Raw genomic sequence first — 25,105 nt, forward strand, 5'->3', positions numbered from 1 at the left:
AACACATGGAAAATTGGGTTAAATAATTTCATGGCTCCCCAGGCTTTTCAGCTGTGCTGTAGGAACACGTGTCACTGGGTTTATTGAGGATCAGTGTTAGATCACTAGTGATGTCTGATTGCTATGCAAAAACTTGCTGTGTCCCATTTGGATTGAGCTCTAGCTCTTCCTGCAGGGCAAGGGAGGGCACAGAAACAAGTTGAGAATATTATGGCTCACACTGAAACTCTTCCAATACAAAGCCTCCTAAACCACAGGGATGCTTAGGCAGCAAGCCCTTAAGAAAGGGAAAGAGGATGGATAATGGAAAACTGTGTCTTAAGCTTTTTTGCTGTTACCTTCCCTGCTTATTCAAGTGACTTTCTGGATAAAGCAGCTGTTTCATAGGAGTTTGGGCAAGGATAAGGAAAGCTTTCTAGCTGATACCACCTCATAGAAGTTGTAAGGATGTACTTACAGCATAAGTAAGGGAAAATAGTTGTAGCTTTAAAAAAAGCATCTTGAACAGCAAGTGGCGGAGAAACTCATCCATCTGGGAAGGCACAACAGGGCCTTGGTGAGATCTTTGCCATGTTAGGAAGCTGCAGATGTCTTGAGAGCTACCCTGTGAGCATGTAAGAAGCTACTTGTAGGGTGGCTGCAGTGGAAGGCTGTCACCTCCTGTCCCTGACTGGGGAGAGCTTTTGGGAGAGAATCAGCCCAGCCTTTGTTGTGTTGCATCTAAGTATCTTCATCTGCTGAAAGGCATGGGCTGGTATCTGCATTTTCCTTTCTCCATTACTGGCAAAGCTCCTGTGCAGCTCTCCTGAACCAACAGCTGCTGCACCAATATATGGAACAAGCAGAGCACTAATCCCTGGAGACTTAAAGTGGCTTTTGTATGATAGGGATCAGAGGGACAGTAGAACTAGTAATGGTGTAGAGCCCTTGTGCAGCAGTAGAAGTTTTCAAGTCCTGAAAATGGATTACATTGTAACCCTTTTGCTGCTGACCTATTAGCACCAAGAGACAGATAAGCGAGATACACACAGTTCTCTCAATTTAGACCTCAACAGAGCCTATTAGGGATTTAATTCAATCAGAAAACACAGCCTAAGCATTAGAGAAGATTTCACTTCAGAATTCAGTAGGGTTTATTCTACAAATCTTAGATCAATGCCAATGATACAAGTTTTATGAATTCTCATTAAAAATACAAGTCAGTATAAAGATTCCAATAGTAATATAATGCATGATGATTCAGTTTCAAAATTTAAGGAATCAGTCTGTGTTTTGGACCAAGCTACAGAAAAGGGGAACACAATGTAGAAAGAATATTTAGTTTACTTCCCTTTACTTGAGGAGGGGCCTGTGCCTTATTGCCACAATACCTGAAAAAGCAATATGAAGTGCATAGCAGCCTTGCCTGTACAGTCTCTAGGCAAAACTGTTGAATTTAGTATCGTAGTCCTTCTCCCCCTAGTTTTGGTCATTAAGGTACATTTTGATAGCCTGATATCATTATAATAACTTAAAGCTTTTGCAATACCATCCCCAAAATGGTTATAAACATCAGTCCTTGGAGCTGTAAAATATTCTTGTGACGCACTGACACTTTTTCACCATGTTAACCGTTTTGCCCAGTCTTTCCAGGAACACTAAATACATTCCAATTAAAGGTGAATTAGTTCCATATTCAAAACTCTCCTAGGATTTAAATGTAGACTCAGTGCAATCTAATATTTAAATGTGTTGTTCGTTGCTTCAGGCACAGTTAGAATGTAAATCAGACCTGTTTTCTTGACCCTAGCTCTCCAATATGATGAAAGGTGTGCTAGCTTTCAAGGAACAGCTGGAATTTGGTCCCAGAATTGCTAGACCAAATGCTTTGGATCGGGGGAGAACAAAACTACCATTTTTTTTTTTTCTGTGAGCTACCTGCACTTAGAAGGAGATTTGGCTTCATAAAGCCACACCCTAAGCCTAAATTTTAGAGAAAGTTTAGTTTTCACAAGAGGTAAGTCTTGACAAGATGTGCACCTCATTCCCCCAAATGCTGTAGTACATCTGTTTATTCCCAGTGACATTTTCACCCTGTCAAGACCAGTGGGCATCTCTGGTTGAGCCCAGTCATTTCTTGTACCAGAACCACATGGATGGTGCAGAACAGGGATCATGCATGGATCTGCAGCAGCAGACAGGGAACGAGGCTGAACAATATGGACACAGTTCTGAACAGGACTTTGGTGCAGACAGTGATGCTTAACTGAAACTCAGCTTTTACCAAAATATTATAGCATAATACAGAAATCTGAAAGAAAAGGGTCAAAAGAAGCTGCTGACTTCCATGCACCAGTTAAAGAAAATACCCTCTTGCATAAACAGAGCAGCAGCACAGAACAAGCACCCACTTGGCTACACCAATACATCTTTTCTGCTGTAGGAATTTTCAAAAATTATCCACCCAACATCATATGACCATGTTTTAGCATCGTACCAAAATCTAGTATTAAGCATTGTGCAGGTTTGGGGAATTTCTTCTGCTGTACTGAACACTGCTGTGCTTGCTTTGAATACACATTGTCAGTCTGATTTGTCTTTGTAGTAGATACATCTTTAACAGTCATATTTAATCTGAAGTAAAAAAAAAAAGTTCAGTGGCCCATACTGGGCTGTTGTCCAGTCAAAGTGACAAAAAAATACAAGGTTGTCATTAAACTGCATATATTCTAGAAAAGGGGGTTACTCTGCATTTAAGTCACATTTAATACAAGACAAGTTGGTCTGAAACTGTGAACTGATTCTATTTAGAACAAAGTATGGCACAGATTCCCAATACCTATGGACACTGTAACACATTTTTCTCTTTGCAATGATTATCAATTCGCCAAAAACAGCATAATAGTCAAAAGGGAAGGGTGAAGGAAAACAGATTTATAAGAAGAAATAAAAAATGCCTAAGAATTGAAAATAAATGACTTCTTTTGTAAGAAACTTTATTTAACTTCATTTTAAAAAATGCATTCTCTCCTCAGAACAAATGCCACCATAAAAAAAAAAATTGCAGTAGCACACACTTTCACTCAAAAGGAAACATGCAAAACTGATGGCTGAAAAATTTTTGCATAAAAATCAAAGACTTCAGGCAAAAGCTTGCCCCTCTGTACCTTTAGAGACCCCAGACCATGAACAGCTTTCAGTGCAATGTCTCTTGCTTCCAATTGGTGGGGAAACATATGGCAGGAGCTTGGCTTCTGACAGCTACACTCTCCCAGATGTTTGAAGCAAAAACAGTCTCAGCTATGTTTTAAAACATCATTGTTAAACTGTTGCAGGAAATACAAACAGAATTCAAGAAAATGTCAGAATCCAGTGAAGAAAAAATTTTGAGATCTACCCTGTGCCATACACCTCTTAATAAAAAATTAGACAGAAAACCAAATTTTATTAATACACCCTCTTTACATTTTTTATTTCTGAAAGCAGCTTTTTATGCAAACCAAAAGCAGTTCCTGAGTAACTGCAGTAAACAGTGTCTTTTAAATATATTTGCGCCTCAGCTCTTCTGTTTTGGTTCTTCCTTGTTTTTCTCCCCAGTTTTCAAGTTTAATCTCAGTTATTTTTCAAAAATGTGCAAGTTCAGTTAGCATCGTTTCCAGAAGTCCACAGCTTGTTAAGATCTGCACATACCTAGGCTGTAGTCCTACCCTATTGCAGGCTTTGCTCTCAGACCTGTACAGGATGTGCCCTCACGTCTTCTTCAGCATGCGCCGGGACTGCCACGTGTGGAATTTATTGTAGGCTGTCTGCAGCATTTCTTCTATATGACTTACCAACTGAAACAGGAAAAGGGAGAAAACATTGTCCCAGCTGCTGGAAAACAGATCTCCTCCCCTTCCTTTCAGGTGCGTGCTTGCTTTTATTCACTACGATTAATCTTGCTAAAATCAGAGAAAGGACTTTGAGGCTCTGTTACAAAACATCCATAGAGGGAGCAGTGCAGAGAGCTGCTGAGCTGAAAGGTAAGGGGGAAGTGACACCTCATTGTGCTGTTTTGGTATTTAGTCTGTGACCACTTCAAATCTGACATGGGGGGAGAGTTCTGCAGTTGCTCAAGTTCTACTTCATGGTGGAAGTGAAAAATGAAATGTGACTTCCCCTTTCTTTCTATCACTCCTGTAATTTCAGGTTACAGTCCTTGCCAGTTGCTGGAATCACTCAGCAAATTGGACAGGGAGAGACAACTGCTTAACTGTGTACCCAGTTTCCCTCTGCCCATTTCCTAGTCAACAAAAAAATTAAAATGCCCTAGGATAAGAAGTAACAAAGCTATAGTTAAGAATGAAATTATTAATATGCACCCACATAATTAAACAGTACTTTCCCCTTACATTTGTGCTTAAATATTGTCTCCGAATCTTTTCTTGGAATGGGCAGAGCTTTGTAACCTGAAATCTTTCCAAGTTGCTCCTCATTTTCACAACCTGAGAGAGACAGAAACCAGTATTACAATACAGAAGTTTCATTTCCTTTAATAAACTGCTCTCCAACAAAACATCTTATAACTAATTCTGGGGGCTACTTCAAATTTGTGTAGTTTGAGGAACGAAAGTTATTCAAGTATCAGTCTCTAACACTTCTCTATATTTATTTTTGAGATAAGTGTAGTATGACTGAAAGGGCAGTGTGCCACTCTGATTATTACCTCCCTAATAAACACCACAAATAGATACAAGATATTCACAAAATGGTTTTTTTTTGTTTCAAGCAAAGACTGGATTTTCAGGCCACATTTTGTAGCGGACATGCGAATATATCCGAATGCAAATTTTAATCTTTATTATCTGTGTGAGGTCAAAAGCAACAGAAAAATAGTTACAGTCATAGACCTGGCTGTAGACAAGCATCTGTCCTTGAAGGCAACTCAGTTCTCAAAAGCAGTGTGTGTCCTGAAGGTATGACAGTGATTTTTGCAATGGATAGAAGAATAAGGGAAATTTGCTTGTACTGTCACTGTGGAAGTTATTTCTTGGAGCTGGGGAAGGGAGGCTTTAGTTTTTGCATTTTAATTTGGAATGACAACCCTGCAACTGCAACTGAGCTGTCCATTCTGTTTGAAACTGGCTAACAGCTATTGCTCCTAAAGGCAAGAACAAGGATGATTTTAATTAATAGTCCCAGCAGAACTGTTGAGAAAAATAAGGTTTCATGTTATTTTGTGACTTTCAGTTCTAGGGATGAGTACGTGCTGTACTGATTTGAGGCATGTGTATTAGCTCCATACTTCAGTAATGACAGCCATTCTAAACCATGGTCATTCTAAACTACATCATAACCAGGGTCCATAAGAGGAAGCTCTGCCTTACCTTTTCTTCTAGGAATGGTGTGTTAACAGGGAAGCAGGACCAGAAGTGTCGTAGCAGTTCCCCTACTGCCACATACAAATGTTTTAGTTCAGACTGAATGTCATTTGGCACCATCTCTGCAACAGGAAAAAGGTTTTTTTCACATCACTCAAACGAGAACTAAGGCTAATGAAGGAGCTCAGTGATGTACACTTCCACTACAGTCACAGAATGACTGGCTGGGAGAGAACACTGAGGCGCGTCACAGCAATTAGATCAAGACTATCAGCAGCTGTTAGATCAGGTCAGCTGCTATTTATGGCTCTATACTTGGAAGCTGGTGTATTATTTAGGAAAATCCATGCCAGGCAAAGAATGGACACCAAACCTAATCCATGATTAGAAGCAGTATATTTGTATTGTTCTAACAGTGTGGCAGTGCTGCTGCTGGGTTGTCCTAACAGCACAGTGCTACAAACTCTGTGTGGGTGCTTCAAGTTTTTCTGTCTTATGCTGACAATATGGTTACAGCATGTGGAAGACGAAAAATCCAGACAGGGAAAAAAGAACTGTGTCCCAGGCATTCTTAAAGAAGAAAGGGTGACAGGGTTCAAGAACAAGAAAAGAGCCACACCTGTAAAACCCCAAACAAAAAGTACAAGTAGTCAATGAGGATGAGCACAGTGAACTGAACAGTGAATATCAAATTTTAGGATGAGGCTCTTATAAGAAAGAAGTGGTGGTCAGGCTCAAAGAAGTGTAGCACCCAATATATCAATCAGGATGGGTAAGAAAGCCTCACCACTGCTTGCTGATTCCTTTTATTTCAGTACCATAAAGAACTCATACTTGCTTTTTAAGCTGACTTTCTGCTGCTTTTCAGACCAAGTAACACAAGACAAACTGGAAAAATGTAATAAGTCCTGAGAACAGGGATTCATCTGCTGTGAGACTAGAGAGACAGGAACTCAAACTGGCAGCAATATGACAATAGGGAAAGGGGTGGTTGAATGGAGGTGTGAGAAGGACAGGCTGTCTGATTTGCCCTTGCAGTCTACAAGGAAGTTGCCTTTTTTTCACAGCAAGCTGTGAATCTTAAATGAAGGCTGCAAAAAACTTAAGTTTCAGATTATTATCTAGGCATTGCTCCTTGAGAGTTTTCACAGAGTATGTTATATTCTACAATCTAGGGGAAAAAATGCTGAACAAGTAAAACCCCACATCTGTAAGACAATTTGGTATCTATCAGGTGTTTCCTTCATTACTTGCTGTGTAAAATGTTCTCTCATTCACTTGCCTCAGCACTGGTGTAGCCATTACCACCCCCATGGTGTGGCTGATGCTTTTCTTTTGTTGCTGTAACCCAGTACTACTCCAGCTACACATTTCCATACTTTCCTTTATCACTGTAACATATTTTAAGGGAGAGATGAAACAGCAAGCCAGCTAGTGCTGTGCAATGCACCAGGATACAATTACAGCATTAGACATCCCAAATCCTTACGGTTTATGGCTTGCTGTGTTCCACCCTGCATAAGTGCTCCTCCAGGTGACAGGACTGCAATAGTGCTGGCAGCATCAACACTTGAAAGAACCTGGAGAGAAAGGGAACAAATATTTCAGGTCACTTTTTCTAATAAATTATTTTTAAATAAGATTAGTTGAACGGATACATGGAAGTTCAGGTTCTGCTCTTTTCCAGAATTATATGCTATAGATCATTTGCAGTGAAAATGCTCCAATTAATTATAACTTTTTCTCTGCCTAGACCTTGAACAGGCTGTGCACTTACTCAGAAGTAAGACAGAGTATTACTATGCAGAAGTGTAGCACAATTGTGGCTCTATTTAGGGCCACAGAAGCACAGAGCTTCTGTGCAGCCCAGAGCACACTGACAGCCAAAGTGCATTTAGGAGCAAAAGACCAGTTCAGCTAAAAACCTGCTCACCGTAACCTCCTATACTTCTCAGGGTGGGATGAATACACTGGCCTGTGCATGACTATCCTGCTTTACTATCTTATACCTTTACCATTTCCTCAAAAAAAGGAGGAACAGAAGAATACAACTGAGCATCAGCAATGACTCAGTTTCCTCTAGTGTAGATTTTAAACGTAACAGCTCAAAAGGTATCACCTAAACCTTTAAAATCAATCAGTTAGCAGAAAGTTGAGATAATTTACCATTGAAAACTTGAAACTTCAGTAGATATGAGACACAAAACTGTATATAAAGCAAGATGCTAAACTAAGATCAAGAGGGGCACTTTTAAAATATACTTCCATACCTGAGTTAGTTCGGGTACATATGCTTCCATTTCTTGTCTAATACTATGAAATGAATTAATTATATCCTGACTGGTTGCATATTGCTGTGATTGAATTGGAGTTGGACCATGGTAATACCTGTGAGGTGAGAAAAGGGAAGGGAAAAATGTTATTAGTAAGAGTAAAGCAAGAGAACAAACTCGTGGACAGTTTTTCTACTGTTTCTAATTTTAGATGCTTTGCAAGTGTTAACAGTACTTTATTTATTGACAAAGTACAATATATTGCCACCTGAGAAGAGGCTGGCTTAGGGATGGTATGGCAGCAAATAACAGTTTATATTGCTGAATCTGTGATCATCATTTTGCCAAAGAAAAGCCACCCTTGCCACCAAATTCTGGAACTATCATTAGAATGGAACAATTCACATCATTTTCAACTGAAACAAAGCTAAATGAAGATAGGTGCACGTGTGGAACTGTTCTCTTTCTGGTAGTATTACTCCTTTTCTGATGTTACTTTTATGGTTCTCAAACTCAAATCTAGAAAACAGAAGGACTACCATTAGAAAAATCTTAGACCAGTGAGCAGTCCAAACTATCCCAACTGCACTTTTTTGCCTGGGAGAGGATTTTTCTTGGAATTCTGTATATTTTCATATGTAACACATTTTTCCACTGAAAGCTGCAATGATGTGCTGAACTGTGAACAGAGGTCTGTCAGGCTTTCACAGAAATTACGTGCCAAGGTCATTCAGGTTGGCTTAGAGACTCAACTCTCTAAAAAGCAAGATGGAATTTGGCAGGGGTGTTGGATTAGATGGTCTCCAGATGTCCCTTCTTTCCCCAACCACTCTGAGAAATAAAACTACTAATTTAAGAGGGAAACTGGTTTATGAAAGAACTCATATTAGGTTTCTAAACTCAGCTGTAACACACCTGAGTGTGGCACAGTAGGGACTAAATCAGCTGGTCCTGTGTGGGCTGTGATGAAACCCCTGATAAACTGGCTCTGCTGAAATAGCTGTGCATTATTTCAACTTACCTATCAGACTTCTTTAAGTTTAGTGCAATAGTTTTAACGCTATTATTCTTTGATAAATCTTCGTATTCAATGGCCTCCTGCAGTTTTACCTAAAATTAGCCAAATAATGATACATGTTACTAATGAAGGGACAACAGGATTAGTAACAACATGTTACTAATGAAGGCACAAGTCCATATATCCAGTGCTTTCTTCTGGTGCATCAAGTTTGAGCTGAAGGGTTACTAAAACCTTAAAGAAAACCCAGTTATGGAATGACTCATGCCTACCCTCCAGAGGGAGTGATGCCCAATGTTGTTCAGGATGGGCCATTGGGAAGTCTTGGCACCATTGCTTTTTTTCCAGATTCTGCTAAAATTAGGCAGTCTCTGCCACTTCCAAACGCGTTCCAAGAAGTATACGCAGATAATCATTCGTGCTCTCTATTTATGTCCCTCTAACTCCAGATTAGCAGAAATACTAATGATTTAATAGCTGGTGCATTGCAGTCTAAGACCTAAAACCACAGTAATTACCCCAAGATATTGGTGACAGCAGAGCTGTGGAGTATTAGCAGTGAGAGGTAACAGCACAGTGATATCAAGACTTTGTACAACTAGAAAACTATTTCTGAAGTCTCCTATTCTCCTGCTACTTTCACTCCTCTTTTCATCACATTTCTTCTAGTCTTGCTATATAATTTTCTGCTCAGCAAAACTTGCAGCTTTTGAGGAAAGTCAAAGACTACCCCAACATTTACCAACACATGTATTCTACAAGGTTTTCCCACAATACAACCAAGTTTTGAGTCTCTCTGATGTTTTCTGTTTAGGCTGTCAGCTCCAGGAAGAGTATTCAATTCCATTTTACAGCAATTACAGTACTCTCTTCCACTTCCTGAGCTGCTCTGGTTAGTTTAGACTAGGCCGTTGCCCTGTATTTCATTGCACCAGGTGTCACTACACTCAGTTCAACCTCACATCAGCTTCTAAGATGAAGGATGTCATGTGCCCGTTTCATCATCCCCTCTACAAACAACGCACTTGACAGGTTAATATTGGTGCTTGAACACCAATATCCTTTTCTGGGATGTTCTCTAGAAGTTTTCGGGCATTTGAAAGAAAAAGAAAAAGGAAGTGGGCTGAAAATAGGACTGCAGCAAATGGAAAGAACCAGATTTCTGAGTCCAATCTGAAGTATCTTAGATTTTTTTACTTTCATTGGGCACTACTGAAGAGATAAACAGCACAATGCTTCAATGTGTAACTTTATTTGTGTTTACTAACAGAGGTAACAAGGTTTCTTACAGGCTGTTAGGTTGTTACTCTATATACTTCTAAACAAGGCTAAAAAAGTTTTACTTCAGATGTGTCATAAACCAAGTAAGGAACTTTCAGCAATTTTTTTGAGAGACAGAACTTCCAATGCCATTCAGTTAGAATCACATCAGCTAACTTTATACCTTTTTCAGTGGTGGCTGAAAGAAATCTGAATCCCTGGAGTTTCCATCCGTACTGCTGGTCTCACTGTAATGGTCATTTTGTGCTTCTCTTAAAATAGAGAAACAGCATTAAGAAGAATTCACCTCACAGGAAACTTAAGATACAAGCTAGAGACAAAGTAAATACATCAGTTTCAAAAACTTCATATGCACCTTCACATACTTTTTCCGCCTTATGTCTTAATTTCTAGCAGTTGGTGTAGACAGAAGGAGCCGACTCCTCACATTAACCCTGTGTGTCACAGGGGAAATTCAACAGCAGGGGAAGGTGCTGGTCCCTCTCTTCAGAAATAGCAGCATGCCAACAGTGCATGTGGGACACAGCAAAATCATGGCTAAATTAGAAACACTTTGTATACACAGTTATGCAACCAGGTATTAGCAGAGCTCTGAGAGTCCTGCAGTACAACTGTTCCAGCAGACCTATCCTGTTGTCCCTTTCTGAACTGAGAAACAGAAACACACTTTGCCCAGAAGAGATTTCTTAAGGTGCAGGGCTCAATTTGTGCAAAACAGAAGAACAGTGTGAGGGAGCCCAACTAAACAGAAGGAAGTATTAACTAAGAACTCTCACAGTTAAGGTCTGTAGGATTTGGGTAGAGTAGTAATCCTTGCTGGTTCTCCATAAAGCAGTTGTAGAGCAGATGACCTGACAGGTGTTTTTGGCCAGGGGCAGGGAACTGCACCTGAGAAGTCTTTCATCTGATCCACCTATGCCACACTGCAGGAAGCTCCAGCAGACCTGCTCCTGGAAGGCAGGAAATAGGAATTCCCTGCACCAGACCTCACCTCCACACAGCACACAGAACACTACTTCTGCTCCCTTCACCAGAGCTAGACATCTAAGGCAGACACATTCTTTTCTTTTTAATCTGCTTTATATCATAACTCGGGTAAAAATAGCAGACATCATTTCAAACAGCTCTGAAAAACTTCTATAAAGTAAAATGAAACCTAAAGGTCTTTTCATTTTTAAAGAAAAAGAATTCATTCATAAAAAATTAAAATAAAAGGTTGTAGGAATAACTGAAGATGTGCTTTTGTTTTGGAAATTCCTTAAAATTTACTCCAAAAATCTATTACACAACATTAAAACTTACTGTTTTCTGAGGCCAGCTGCAAGGACCATGGCACTATGATGATTAAAGCGTTTTATGATGGCAGCATTGCTGCTTTCTCTAGCAGACTTTGAGGCATTTGATGTAGAGGCCACAGAAGCAGCACCATAGCCCTACAAAGAAAACAACATTAATTCCCTCTTGCCCCCCAAAGCAGCAGGACAATTCTGTTTTCCCTTGAGTCAGGAAGCCCCCTCCTCTGCATCATCATCATCCAGAGCATCGTTTTCCTACTTTTGCCCCACCATCTCCTTATGTACTTTGAAAAATCTCCAGTGACTATCTTATTCTGCTAGCACTTGGCAATTTAGAGGTGTCAGAGAGAAGGTAACAAGTCTTATACAGGTAATTTTATAAGACCATGACATAAGTAAAACCAGAACTAGCTTAAAAAATATTAAGGATCACCTGTGCAAAATGGGCATTGATGGCAAGGAAAAGACAGCAATTGTTTTACTGTCACTTTTTAACATCTAGTGGGACACCAGCAGCCTACAGGCTAAAATATACCTGTCAGGAGGATGTGATACCACTAGAAAATTCAAAAAACTTCAAGCCTTAAAATGCTAGCAGAGTTCCCCACTTGCCAGGTGGTACTTTACCCCATGGGCAGTTTCACGCTTGCTGTTAATCAGCCTCAAAAGCAAATCAGAGCCCTTTACAGAGCACTTCAAAGACACCTATCCTAAACTCATGGTCCAGTTTCAGGCTGCTAGCTTTGGACAACTCCTACAAAAAGAAAATGAAAAAAGAAAATAAAAAAAAAACACCACTAAAAATCTTAAAAATGCAGCTTCATTATTAACTACAACTGAACAGTTTCAGTTACATCAACTGCAGAAAAGCACATCTCTAAGTTACTTCACGTTATGGTACACTATTGATATGAATTGTTTTAACTTGTTTTTGGAGGCAGGTAATAGTTCAAGTGAGTCATAATTTTAGCAAAAAAAAAGGTATTTGAAGCTAAACAAAGAACACTGTATAAAGTGTCCTTCAGTTAGGCCGAATCAAGTAGCAGTGTTCAAAGTAAGAACAAATCAAAGACTTTTTCCTAGTTTGTGCTACTCTTCTGTACCTTGTCACAGACTCTAAAATGTAGGAAAAACCCAAAGAGTTCACTTTAGACTAAAAAGCCAAATGAAAGAGTAATTCTTTAAAGAAGGGAAGTCCTGTACACCCTACACACCAAGGCAGATGTGACCACATGGGTGCATGGGCACAGTCTCAATTTCCCTTCACACACACAACAGTAGCAATGTTGAGTACCCAACCACTGCCACTGCCTAGTAAGGGATTTGTTTTAGAATTAGCATCTGTAGTGGTTTTAAGAGAAAGATCCACTTAAATGTAACTATGGAAAGGGTATGGTTTTCTTTTGGATTTTTTGTTTGTTTTCTGTTTTGTTTCCCCAAGTACTTACTTCATCTAATGTTTTATCTTCCAAAGCTGTTAAATCTATCAGAGGGTTTTTCACTCCTTGAGACACCATTGCTTTTAACCCTATGTGAAACAAATTTTAAAAAATCACGAAAAATTGTATCTAAACAAATAGCATAATTATGGGATCATTAGGTTATATTTACTCTTTAAAAGAAGACAGAGGTTCTGCACAGGCCCAAATAACACTGGGACTAAAGCTTTAAACCCTTTTTAAAGTTCCATTTAAAATAAGCAATAAATGTGGGAAGTTACTCCAAAATATCTTCATACTAATTAGCCCAGTTTTCACCAACTTCTACACATCACTGAACACTGATTAAAAAAATGAGATGCAGTTAAAGTAGTGGGAACTGGGAAGCCAAAATTGTGTTTCTTCTAATTTTGGCATTGTTCTGCTGCCCTGCCTGGGTTGTATGACAGTTTATATCTGGTGATAGCTTTGACTTGTGAAGGGTTTTGCATTCCTAACAGAAGGCTTTCAATACATATTATGGAATGGTGGCAAGGGATCCCAACTCTCCACATTTGTGTATCATTACAAACCTATCTCAAAAGTTCATAAAAAACTTGAGTCAGATAATATTTTAGAATTTCAGATCAAAAAGACTGACAGAGAACAAGGATGACAACTCCTCTGGAAAATCTGGACTAATAGGAATCTCATTTACTAAAACCCCATCTGTAACAAAAGCTGTACCTGTTGTAAATTGTGCACATACCACAAAACAAAATCTATTGTATACACAGAATTATTCCATAGTAACTGATGGCACATAATCAATCTATCAGGATGGCATGCTATGGAATTTGTAGTAAAGCTTACTTCTAGTGCTGCCACTTTCCAAAGGCTAATTTGTTCCAAGAAATGCTCTCACTATGAAACATGCTCAGAATGGCAAAGCTGCGGCTAACTTGCCACGACCATCTGTATCTTTCAGAGACAACCAGCTTACCTTTCTCATCCAGTTTAGCACATTCTGCAAAGAGGTCTTTTGAACCTGTATTGAGCCTGTCCCGATGAAAATAATGAGACTGAAAAAATCGTGTCCAGAATTCCCTCTCAGTCATGTTATGTGGAACATTCTCTGCATATTTCATTTTTACTGTGAACAAAACCCAGAACAATTACAAACTGTTCCATGAATCTTAACATGGTATTTTATATCACCATTTCCTTGATGGCTTCCTTGCTTTCTGGCTGCCTCCATTAATTCCCGTTAAATGGAAGGGACTGCAGTAGTTAAGCATGACTAAACAGGTACTCATTTATGCCTGTAAAGCTTTGAAAAGTGCACGTAACAGTGGCCTGAACACTCTTGAACTGCCCCCACACTAGGGGCCAAAATGAATCAGTGTCAATATTCATTACAGTGGAGGGGAAATGATGGAAATCAGGTTATTTTCCTCCCAAAGGTGATTTCAAGAAAAATAACAATTAATTGGAACACTGAGTGGGATAGTATCATGGAAATCAAACATTTACTCACAATTTAAAAAAATAAAAAGTCAACACAAGTTAAAATGCTTTCATTTAGTAAAATCTCAGATGAACATTTTAGTCTTTCTACAGTAAGACAATAAAAAGACCAATCTTAAATGGATGTGTTTGGTATGTAAAACACTGCTCTTACCTGCAGGGTATGTCCGAAATATGGATTCAATAATATCCGAAGTTAAGTTGTACCTCAGCCCATTGCAGCCGTCTGTCTGAGGCCGTACATCAGCCTGAGAAAAAGCACACGGGGAAAAACCAGTTATGTCTGGATGTTTTCTCTAACTGGAGAAGGAAAAGAACTGGCATCTTGCAAGCAAGGTCTGCTGCAGGTAAATAATCTTCCTCCAGTATCCATAGTGTATTTGATCATACATAGGTACTTTAGAATGAGGAATAAACAAGCAAACATGAATTACTTTATTATACTTGCCACTTAATGGATGATTTAACAAGCAGACTGCAGGATTTAGAAAGCAAAGAGCACTCCATTGGTCAAAACAAAGTATGCTTAATTAATTTATGCTTATCCTTGTGTCAAAGTAAAAATAAGTAAGCATCCTGTATATGCCTCATGCTTTATTGTTCACTCAACAATTCAGCTAAGTGAATGATCAGTGGCTATAATGAAGTGACAAAAAAGGCTCTTATACCTTATTCCCTTATACACTAAAAATATCTTGGTATAACTGATAAGTAACACTGAATTTAAAGCTTGAGGATTAGCCTTAGTCAGAACTTTGAACTTAGATCTTAGTGATCTGTTTAGGAAGCTCTGGAGGAGGCGAGTGCTCCGTCCAGTTCTCAGAAACAGGAAAAGTACATGATTGCACAGGCTGCTGCCTTTTCCTCCTTTTCCTGTGTACCTCAAGTCTAGCTTTTGTACCATCTTCCTCCTAGGCTAACATGCATCCTGAGCAGAGCCAGTCAGATTTTACTTCAACTGGAACACACAAATATCTAAGATATCTTCTCCACAAATGCTGAGAACACAAACATAACCAGTTGGTTTAAGAACGCTCCAGTTTTGAAGGATTGGTGGGTTTACTTTTCATTGTTGTTTCTTTTCTTTGACATTAAAGTGAAAGAATAATGGGAGACAGAAAATCAGAACAATCAAATCTGTTTGGCAACTGATTCAGGTATTTCCAAGATCGGGGTGGGGGGACCCAAATGGTTGTACAGCAGCTAAATTAAAACAATTCCTACCTCGTCTTTCCCTCCCAAATCCACTGTGTGCACAGTCATTACAAAGATGGAAGTGGGATTCCATCTAAAGAGTCCCATCTGTGAATATTGTAGCAGAAGCAGAAACATGCCTCTGTGTGAGCAATCTGATGTTGTACCTAGATTACTTTCAGACTGCACTGCATTTACTGAAGCACAGGTTCTACAAATGGATAAAATAACTGAAAGTTAGAGAAAAAGAGAGAAAAAATGAGCTTCCAGATAGACAAGTTGTTCTTCAAGTAGCTGAAAGCATGTAGTGGTTTAAAAACTGGGGAGGGAATAAAACCCATATGTGGAAAGGTTAATTTATGCATGTTGATGCTGCCACAGATATACTCTTTAATTTACTGAGCTCATATGTTTTCATCTAGTGACCATATATACACATCACTCCTGTTTTACAGAAGGCAGAGCAGCAGTACAAACATCATCTGCCTGTTGGCAATTTAAAGTTCAAACTGGGCATCTTAAACTAAAATTTTGAGGTTGCAGATTACTAGGAAACTTTTTATTTCTCCTTTACATTTGGAATAGCAAGAGATGTTGAGGAACCAGGAAAGTACAACATTCACATGTATGGGAAAAAAGTGCATAAGCAGAACTCTCACTTTCCCCAATTTGTTTGCTCTAAAATCCTATAAGTTAAAGGTTCAACATACCAGGAATGCTGCAGAGATTCCCACATCCTGCTTATTAGGTGCTGCAGAATTATCCCCTGCATTCAGGCTTAAACGGTTGGCCCAGAATTCTTCAGCACTGATTACTTGGCTCACAACAAGGTCTTTATAGAGCTGAAACAAAACAGGATCTTCTTGCAGCATTCTGGTAAAAGAATGTATTGAATAGAATTGAAACACTACAGAATAAATCACTAGTATTTCCACAACTAGCATGAGTTCACAAAAGGAACAGAAATAAACTTTTCTTTCAAAATGCTGTGCATTTCTTAACAAGACTGTGTAAACAACCATTGTCAATAGCACTGTTTGTCTGAAAAGACTTAAGAAATGGATGGTAATACTGAAAGTTAGAAAACAGTAATGCTTAAGAAAAAGTTAATGTGGGATTCACGTCCTGTCCTAAAATATTCTGTGGTGCTTTTGTGTCTTTTCACACCAGGACTGGAATCTCCTGAACTGTAAAAGCACAATGAATATTCTTGTTGTTCCATAACAGAAGTAAGATGAGGGGGGAAAAAAAAGGAAATTTCAGCACTGTCTAATTCTTGGTTTAAGATCTTAAAATTCAGTAGCTACAGATCTCCATTCTACTGCAAAAGTATAGATCACAAAATATGTCTGGGATAAGATCCCTTAAAGCACATTACCCCAATGGTTGTTCATTTATGTTTTTGTGGTAACAGTAGGATCTTCATCCCTTAATCAGATATAGCACAAGTGTGAGACACATTCTGTGTCACTACTTCCACCAGGGAGTAATGTTTACAGAAGTTATCATCTACATATGAGGTATTACTACCCAAAATGTAAAGACTATGCACTTGAATCTTCACTCATGCTTAAGCAGTTGTTATTATAGTTGTGTATCCACTGGGCTATTTTCAGGGATGCGTGCATGCGTGTTCACAATCTGCCAATAACCTCACCAGTCTCTACCATGCACCTCAGGATCTGGATCAATTGCAAACAACAAAAAAAAAAAAATCAGGAGTCTTATGGATACATGGTCTAGGGATGAACATGGATAAACTACAATCTGGACAGAATGAAAGCCTTTAGCTGCTCTAAGAACAAAGTAGGATGAGGTGGAAGTGAAAGCTTTGTGGCGGGATACCCCTATTATGTTTTAACCACCAGGGTTTTTCCAGTTTTTCTTATTGTCACAAGTATGGATTAGTGGCAATTCTTACAAATTAGTGCAGCTGAAAGCAGTCTGTTATTCTCGTTATTTCATTAAAGCATGGAATTTTGGTACATACCCAAGTCCCACATATCAACAAATTAAGGAAGTGCCATGGGGACTCTGGATGTTGTACCCTCCCACAATAGGCTGGATCTTTTCTGCCTTAACTGTTGCAATTAAGCTAATGAAGCCCCATCACCAGACATGGACTTCTAATCAAGAGAACAAACTATGGCTGAGTAGGTGCAGGGATTCTGGCTTTTCTGTAACTAGAAAAGCTCCTGATACTTCATGGTGTGATGCTGTAAAACTCCATTTAAGGAGGCAAAGATTCAGAGCTAAGATTGCCTATGTTCTCAGCACCAATACTGTCAAAAATAAGGCACATAGCATAAAGAAAAGAGTATGGGAACAGTGCCAATGCAGGCTGCACTGCTGCAGACCCTAGTGGTTGCTGCAGTGGTGGAACCAGTTAATACTGACTGTGTCACAGCTCCAGCTCTTGCCTTTCTGCTGGGAAATCTCCTTGTTAAGATCCAGTCTGTCCCATGAGGCAACACTCTCATGTTTTGAAAAATCTAACTTTAACTTAACTACATTCAGAGCTAGAACAGTCTTTGGAAATGGAAGCCATAGACACAGGATTCACAGCAGACACTAGAATGAAGTGAAACTCGTCAGGGGAGATGCAGAGAAGAGAGCTCTGTGGCCACAGGGATTGGTTTAACACAAACATTTTAAAGGAATGGAAATGTATCTCAAGAGCCCATTGGGGAAAAGGACTTACATCCTCAATATCTTCTCAAACCATTTCTTAGAATAAACATCCTGTATGCCAAATAACAAACTTCAGCGTTTCAAGTGAGATGCATGAAAATACCTAACAATTTAGTAGTCTATAAAACATCAGGAAAGATTTGAGGGGCAAATGGGGCTTTATGGTGAAGAAAAAAAAATCACCAGGCTCCACAAAATTTCTGGAAAAGGAAAAAAAAGTCTTTCAAGCAGCTTTTCTAATTGATACATATATATTTAAGAAGACTAAAGAGAAAGACTGCCAGTTGGGTGCTCTTCTCTCATACTGTGGATAAGAAAGACTGTGTGGCAGCCAGACTGGCTGCCTTTACATCTCAAGAATGTGTCACTAAGCACAAAAGTGTAGTCTCAACATGTGACAGTTATGCAAGCCTCAAGGAACTGCCTTGAAATTGAAAGCAGGGAGTTTTTACTAGAGAAACAAATGCTGTATCATTCATGATGTTGAAATAACAACAGCTGTCAACAAAAATACACGATAGTTAGCTAACAAAAGAAAAAAAAAAACCAACAGACCCTTAGGCTGCTATCCCTTTACCTGTTCTTCTCCTCAAGTTCTTTATTAGCTTTCCTTTTGAACTTGGGCAAGAGCTGTTGAAGAAGATCCTTGACCGCATCTCGCTCCTTCACTGCTGTGCTTTCATTGGAGAAGTGGAAGTTGGTTGTATCCCCTGCATGCAATACCAGCTGCAGCTGAATTTTAGCTTTGCCTTCTGGACTGATTTTCTGGCCTAGATTGCAGAGAGACAGACAGTAAGCTTATACAAGGAACTGTCTTCCCTAGAGTATTTGCTTATAAGCAGTTATTTTCATCATCCAATTAAATACCATTATCCTGCATGTGAATTGCAGCTGTGAAAATGGAACAGTCAGTCTTCCCCTTGAATTAGTTTGAACCCTGCACCTTGTTCACTCTAAAATACAAAACAGAGACAGTAGCAGCCTGATGCTTAATATCCTTCAGCTCCTGCTCAGGAGTCCTGATTCATCTTTGCACTCCCCACAGCATCCATTAGAAAACTGCTGCAAATGAGGCTGTCATCACCTGGACACTTTAACCTGGAAGCAATGCAGGCTGATGCTGAAAGGTGACCTCATTCCCCCTTTCCACTTCTTCCTGCTACATTTCTTGTATGATTGCTAGTGTTTGTGCAACAAGAACCACAGAACTGATCCACTGAAAAGCACCCCCTTTTGTTTTCCCAGCTGGCCCAGCTCCTGCGGAAGGACAGTGGTAGGAAAGCAGAGGTACAGTGAGTAGGAGCACACCTGGATCCCAGTTTCCAGTGGTGAGCTAAGTGCAGTTAGCCACTAGTGCTCCCCAAGTTAATCACCAATGCCTCCAAGGTACTACTACAGCCTCATGACTCATAAGAAAAATCTAATTCCTGCTTCCATCCTCATAACCAGAGGGAGCAGAGACTGGGACACATATGCTTATGGACTGTTGTGCTATAGTGACTTTAGTAAAGCACTGCAAATGGCACTAACCTAACTTTTAATATCAGCCCTTTCTCTAAAGCAAGTGGGAACCGGATGTCAACACTAAATCACCTTCTCTATTTCAAATTTACAAATACATCTCACCCTTTTTTATTTCAGATGACAAAAAGCACATCTTTCATCTAAGTTAAAAATACTTCAATGTCTATACATGTACATATTTAAAATACAAAGTGCTTAAATGTAAGTTAATAGCTAAATAAAACCTTCACAAGTTTGATTAGTATAGGTGAATGGAGCTTTTAAACTTTTTATCACTTTCATATTTAAGAAAATATCATCTAGTTCTGATTCATCACACACTTTTGATTAGGCTGCAGTGCTTGTATGTGACTTTAAACAGCAATAATCACTAAACTATTACCAAGTGACAAATACAACTTACTTTTTATTCCTTCTTTGGCATTAGGTAACATGAAATATGAGCACTAATTGGAGCCAGAAAGGCTATAGACATCTACTGTTTAGTTTTGACTTGCAAGTACTCTGCTGTTGCAATAGCAAATGCTTGTTCAGAATGTTACCAGCTAGGCCAAACTATACAAGCTGACACTTCTGGAGCTATGGTCTGTTGGATGAAAATAAAACTGAGTTCATTTTATAAGAAAATTGAAACAGCTTTAGATATTGAGTTAAACAGATGACGTGCCAGGTAGCTTCTGCGTTAGGATGAAAATCCTATATGCTTCCTTGATCCTCCTCCCACCCTCCCCTCTACAAGCGTATGGCATAGATTATTTTTCTGTTCAAATTATTGCAGAAGTTTATCAAAGTTAATAGTAAATGCAGTGTAAGTTAAACATCTGAAGACTGCAGAAGTTCTGCGGTAGCATCCTTATGCTGGTGATATTTCACTGCAGTCCTGATCTCTGCTGCTACAGAGTATGCTGGCCAGAGCTCCAGATCCTTGCAACCTTCCTGAGGTAGTTATAGGTAGCATTATATGGCAGGAGAGCTTTGTGCAATTTAGGCATCCATGGCAGTAGTGCTGAGTGCAGCAGGCGAGTGCTCACTCACATTTGATGTCTGCATACATGTGGCTGATGGTGAAGCGGTCCTTGCCCTCGGGTGCCCAGGCAATGCGTTCAGCCATCAGGTAGAGGGCCCCATCCTGCTTCTTCTGACGCACCTTCTTCACTATCAGCAACACTTCTTCAGATGATGTTGCCATTGTGGCTACAGTGAGCTGTTAAAAACATAGAGTTGAGCTGATTAGCTATGCTGTAACTCTTTCACTACTCCTATCTATATTAAAGTATTCCAGCCCACATTTACTTGTTCATGCCTATATAATTTTGTGAGTATTTCAGATAAATGTGCTCCCCTCTTTCAGTAAATCAGCAAATTTATTTAAACAAAATACTCCCACCTACCTAAAAAGTTCATCTAATTATATTGCTGATACTGCTTTTGATCCACTAAAAGACCCACAAATCTTACATTTAAACTGATAACTAAATTTTCCTGTTTTACTGTGCTTTTACTGGTTTTTCTAGTTCAGAAGAATACTGAAGCTAAGCAATGACAAATTCCAAATCTTCTCTGGCACTGGCAGCAATTCCCTTTTTCAGTGGGAATGACAGATACTAAGTCATTTCAGAAAAGGGAAGGATACAAGGTATGTGAAAAATCATGGATTTTCAGTTCACTGTGCTAAAGATAAGGTAGCCCAGTAAGACTCAGGTGCTCTTACTGTGGTGGGGTTTGACCAAGGCTTGAACAACATTTTGTACACTTGACTGCAGCTGGCCAGTCCCTCTGCTCCAATGTCTGAGGAACTAATGCTACATGTACTACAGCACAATGATAATTCTGTCAGCAGTCTCAAACCAACAAGACTTTGGATAGTTGCTGCATTGTTCTCCCGAGCAGTCACTATTACTCCTCTCTCCAGGTTCACCCTATAGCCTTAATTTTTTCTAGAGATAAAGGATATGGCGAGTAATACTACACTCTGTCAAACATACTGTTGGTACACCTATCAAAAATGTACGTATTTGGTAAGTTTGCTGAACCTGTTTAGTATGTCCAGTTGCTGTATTTTGTGTATCATAAACTTTACTACTGATATGCAAAATGATATTTTTCCAATGCTAATATGACGTTGCATGTGCCTCTGAATGCCTGAAATCTTTGCTGGGGTGCATGCCGAAGTTCAGACTGTATCCTGCATCAGCTATCACATTACTAGTAGGTATCACAAAATGGTAGCTCTAAGCATTTAAATTCACATACTTCTTTTTTTCTTAAAAAAACCCAAAAAATAACAAAATGCCAAGCAGCAGCAAGGTAAGACATTTTATTCTGACAATTTGGACAGTAGCACAGTATTCTCTTCAACAGAAGTCTTACAAGCTTCTGTGCAAATGAGTTAAGTAACACACTAGATGTAAAGACGTAATGGCAAAAGGGCTCTGCACTTACACTTTGCTCCTTCACCATTCCAGCCATCCAAGGCTTTTCAGTCATGCTGAGCTGAATGTGGGGTTTCACATCAGCACCACTGCAGCAGTCATTAGAACACGCTGTGCCACATTCAGAGCATCCTTGGTAATACTTCTTTCTCAAAGAAAACTGCATGGCATGATTTCAGGACTGTTCCCTATCATAATCCATTACAGTCTCCCAGCAGCATTATTCCCTTTCAGTGCTATTCACACAACCATTTAATGTAGTTTCCTGTTGCAGATCTGCAGTCTCAGCAGCAACTTACCCTTACTGGAAAAAGGCAGCTGACCACAGACTCTCAGAGACTGGAAACCTCACCATGTGCAAGACTAGGGATTCGATGTTTTTCTCCCATTGTTACTTTATAGTGCTTTAAGGTCATTATTATCCAATGCAATGGAGGCAAAGCCAAAGAACACAAATCAATTAAACCTGTACAGAACAGCAAGAAAAAGGAAAGCATTTCCACAGTCGGGCTCACTCTGATACCAGCTGCTCTGCTTTCCTACCATGCCATTTCACCTACCTACACCCAGTCTTTCAACTACAGAAGCAAAGAATCAGCAGCTACCAACTTCTCCTTTAGAGCCCTTTTAGTACCCTGCAGTGTACAATCTGTGAGAGCACAATTATCCGGCACGTGGCTCATTCCACCTTCTGGGAGGCTGAGCACACTGCCTCATGCTGTTCTTCTTTCTGTCACTGCTGTACTTCCTTTTTCCTGCAGTAATTTTACAGTGGCAGTGGGATGATACAACTCACAAGCACAGTAAGCATTACCCAAAATGGAGAAAACCCTGAGCTGTCTTTTGAACAGTACATTAGAAAGAATAAAAAAACCCTATTAATAATAGGAATTTAGGAAGGTTACTGTCTGTCACTAATGGAAACAAAACGGCTTCATGTTACAAGAAGTACAGGAAAAATTCTAAAATAGGAATCTTGCTTGAAGATTTCATTCCCTGTCTCCTACAGGGATGGCTACATCCTTGCTAAACAAAGCACACACACAGCTCAGCTTTTTTTTTTTTTTTTTCCTTTTTCTTTTTGAGCATGTAAGGCTTATTATGCAGCAGAGTGAGAGCCATCAATGATGTACTTGTGCCTGCCCAAATTTCTTAACCTCTACATTTAACATCTGAAGTTCCCAGGAATCAATACTATGGATGATGACACTGCTGCTGTACAGGGCAAGAACTGCCACATGCACACAGAGAAACACTGTTATTTTGTGGCTTTAAGTGATAATTTTAACCTGTTACAGCATTAGTGTTCTAGCGGCTGGTTCAAGTATCTTGCAGAATAGGAAGGTCAGACAATTTATTTTAAATTCACCAGCAGCAGAGCTTGGTCAACAGTTCTAAAAGCACTTGGATCAACCAGAAGCCTTAACAATGAGGTACAACTTGTCATCAGGCCTGTCTTGGGGATGTTAATTTCAGTTGCAGTTTACAATGGGTAATGTCTATTAGGAAGCTTCAGTGTTGGCACAGACCAAAAGAAATGTTGTTCTGTGTGCTTATCCACCTTCCCTCCCAGCTCTGTGGGAGCAAACAGCTTCTGGAAATACCATCAAATTCCAACAGCTATCCTTCCTCCATTGCAGTGAATCATCCTAACCACTTTTAAGATACAGTACCTCTCATCTCTGTTTTTTACAACACCTGTTCTGAACACTCTCTGTTACCAGCACTTCAGTGTCTTTCCATATAATTTTGTCGAGTTCTGAGCAGAAATAAAGGAAACGTTTGCAGGTTTTAGTAATCCTGACTTGGCCAGGGTGGGCATGGGCTGGCAGGCAAGCTCTGACAGATCAATGCAGGCCTTTCTGCTGCTGGGCTTCCGCTCCCCGCAGGCAACAGCAGAATCACGGAATATCTGTGCCAATGGCCCAGTTTGACCCGCAGCGGCACAGGGACGCTGCCAGCTCCAGGAGCAGACAGAGCAGCGCCCCGTGGGGTGGTAGGGATCTGTCAGCGGGATGGAGAAGCGGCAGCAGTGCCGCTTGTCCCGGGCACGTCGTGGGGGATGCACGGTCCTGAGAAGCCAGCCCAGCCTTTCCCCGATCCGCATCACCCACGCTGCGGGAGGGATGTCACCCTGCCCCGAAGACACCCGCACGATCGCGGCGGGGTCCGCCCGGCAGCAGCTGGGGAAGACGCTGCCATTGCACCTCTTTGTCTGCCGCCCGCACCGGGCCAAACACCGGGGCTAAGCCCAGTGCCCCCGGCCGCGGTGCTGCCGTCTCCCCGCCACCGCCCGCGGCCCCGGGGAGCGCAAATCGGTGGTGCCACCGCCCCTTTCATCCCTTCCTTCACCGCAGCTCCGGCCCGGCCACCGTCACACGTCCGCCGGGCAGGAAGGAAGCGCGGGAGGCCAAAGGCCGCCGCGGCACCATCGCGAAGCGGTCCCGCCGCCCTGGGGACGGATCGCCGGAGGGGCGCGGCCGTCAGGCGGATCGGGCCTCGCGGCCTGCCCGGCGCCGCCGTTCCCCCGCACCGGCGGCTCTTACCGTGCGGGTTGCGCCAGGAGCTGCTCCGAGTGCGAGCGGTGCTATGGGGGTCGGGCTGCGGCCGCCGCCGGGGCCATGGGGCGGGCGGGGTGGGCACGTGACCGGAACGGGCCGCCGGGGGTGGGGCCCGCACCACGTGACAGGGGAGCGGCCCTGAAGCAGCGTGCCCCCGGCGGTCACGCGGCGCCGGCGCCCCTCCCGGCCCCCGCCCCGGTCACGTGGCGGCCGCTTCCCCGTCGCCATGACGGCGGCGGGCGGAGGGGGCAGTTACGCGGTAGTAAAACGGTACCGCCACCGCCCCCCCTCTCCGCGTCCATCCCCGCCGCGCTCGGCCCGGCCCGTTTCCCGCCGTCACCCGTCCGCGCGGGCCCCGCTCGTCGCCAGCCATGGGCCCCGGCGGCCCGTCCTGCTCCGCTCCCGGGTCGGCGGCGCCGCCTCGCTGCGGGGGAGGGGCCTCCCCTCGGCCCCGGCCCGCGCGCTGGGAGGGAGGGGGCGCCGCGCGCGTCATGGCGTCACGTGGCCGGCGGGGGGGGGGGGTGCCCGCGCGTGACGCCACTTCCTCCGCCT

General features: G+C 41.3%; 1 protein-coding gene across 8 annotated transcripts; it reads right to left on the reverse strand.

Moving 5' to 3' along the window:
- Positions 1–1,109: 1,109 nt before the first annotated feature.
- On the reverse strand, positions 1,110–24,940 carry GTF2H1 (general transcription factor IIH subunit 1). 8 transcript variants are annotated; one of them, XR_008431532.1, is made up of 16 exons: positions 24,539–24,807; positions 20,596–20,764; positions 18,614–18,806; positions 16,056–16,218; positions 14,306–14,399; positions 13,628–13,777; positions 12,655–12,734; positions 11,214–11,344; positions 10,075–10,162; positions 8,634–8,722; positions 7,610–7,727; positions 6,829–6,919; positions 5,346–5,461; positions 4,371–4,463; positions 3,670–3,815; positions 1,110–3,305 (listed from the first exon to the last, which is right to left on the reverse strand). XR_008431532.1 is itself a non-coding variant. In XM_053946022.1 (15 exons), the coding sequence occupies exons 1-15, from the start codon at positions 24,779–24,781 to the stop codon at positions 3,729–3,731; spliced, it is 1,905 nt and encodes a 634-aa protein (XP_053801997.1). In that variant the 5' UTR covers positions 24,782–24,806; the 3' UTR covers positions 3,405–3,728. The 8 variants fall into 8 exon arrangements, 7 of the variants coding, with proteins under 7 accessions (XP_053801997.1, XP_053802003.1, XP_053802002.1 ...); XM_053946022.1 differs by lacking the exon at positions 1,110–3,305 and having other exon boundaries at positions 3,405–3,815; positions 24,539–24,806; XM_053946028.1 differs by lacking the exons at positions 1,110–3,305; positions 24,539–24,807 and adding an exon at positions 24,345–24,364 and having other exon boundaries at positions 3,405–3,815.
- Between the last annotated feature and the right edge of the window lie 165 nt (positions 24,941–25,105).

The sequence above is a fragment of the Vidua chalybeata genome, chromosome 6 (genome assembly GCF_026979565.1).
Source record: "Vidua chalybeata isolate OUT-0048 chromosome 6, bVidCha1 merged haplotype, whole genome shotgun sequence".
Classification (NCBI taxonomy): Eukaryota; Metazoa; Chordata; class Aves; order Passeriformes; family Viduidae; genus Vidua; species Vidua chalybeata.

Bases quoted from the DNA above. Each gene is read 5' to 3' on its own strand.
- GTF2H1 (XM_053946022.1), bottom strand. From the start codon at position 24,781: ATGGCGACGGGGAAGCGGCCGCCACGTGACCGGGGCGGGGGCCGGGAG. The intron at 11,345-12,654 runs GTAAGTACTTGG...TTTTCTTTGTAG, and splicing joins AAGATAAAACATTAGATGAA to GGCTATGGTGCTGCTTCTGT. The intron at 5,462-6,828 runs GTAAGGATTTGG...TTCCTGTTGCAG, and splicing joins AACACAGCAAGCCATAAACC to AGATGGTGCCAAATGACATT.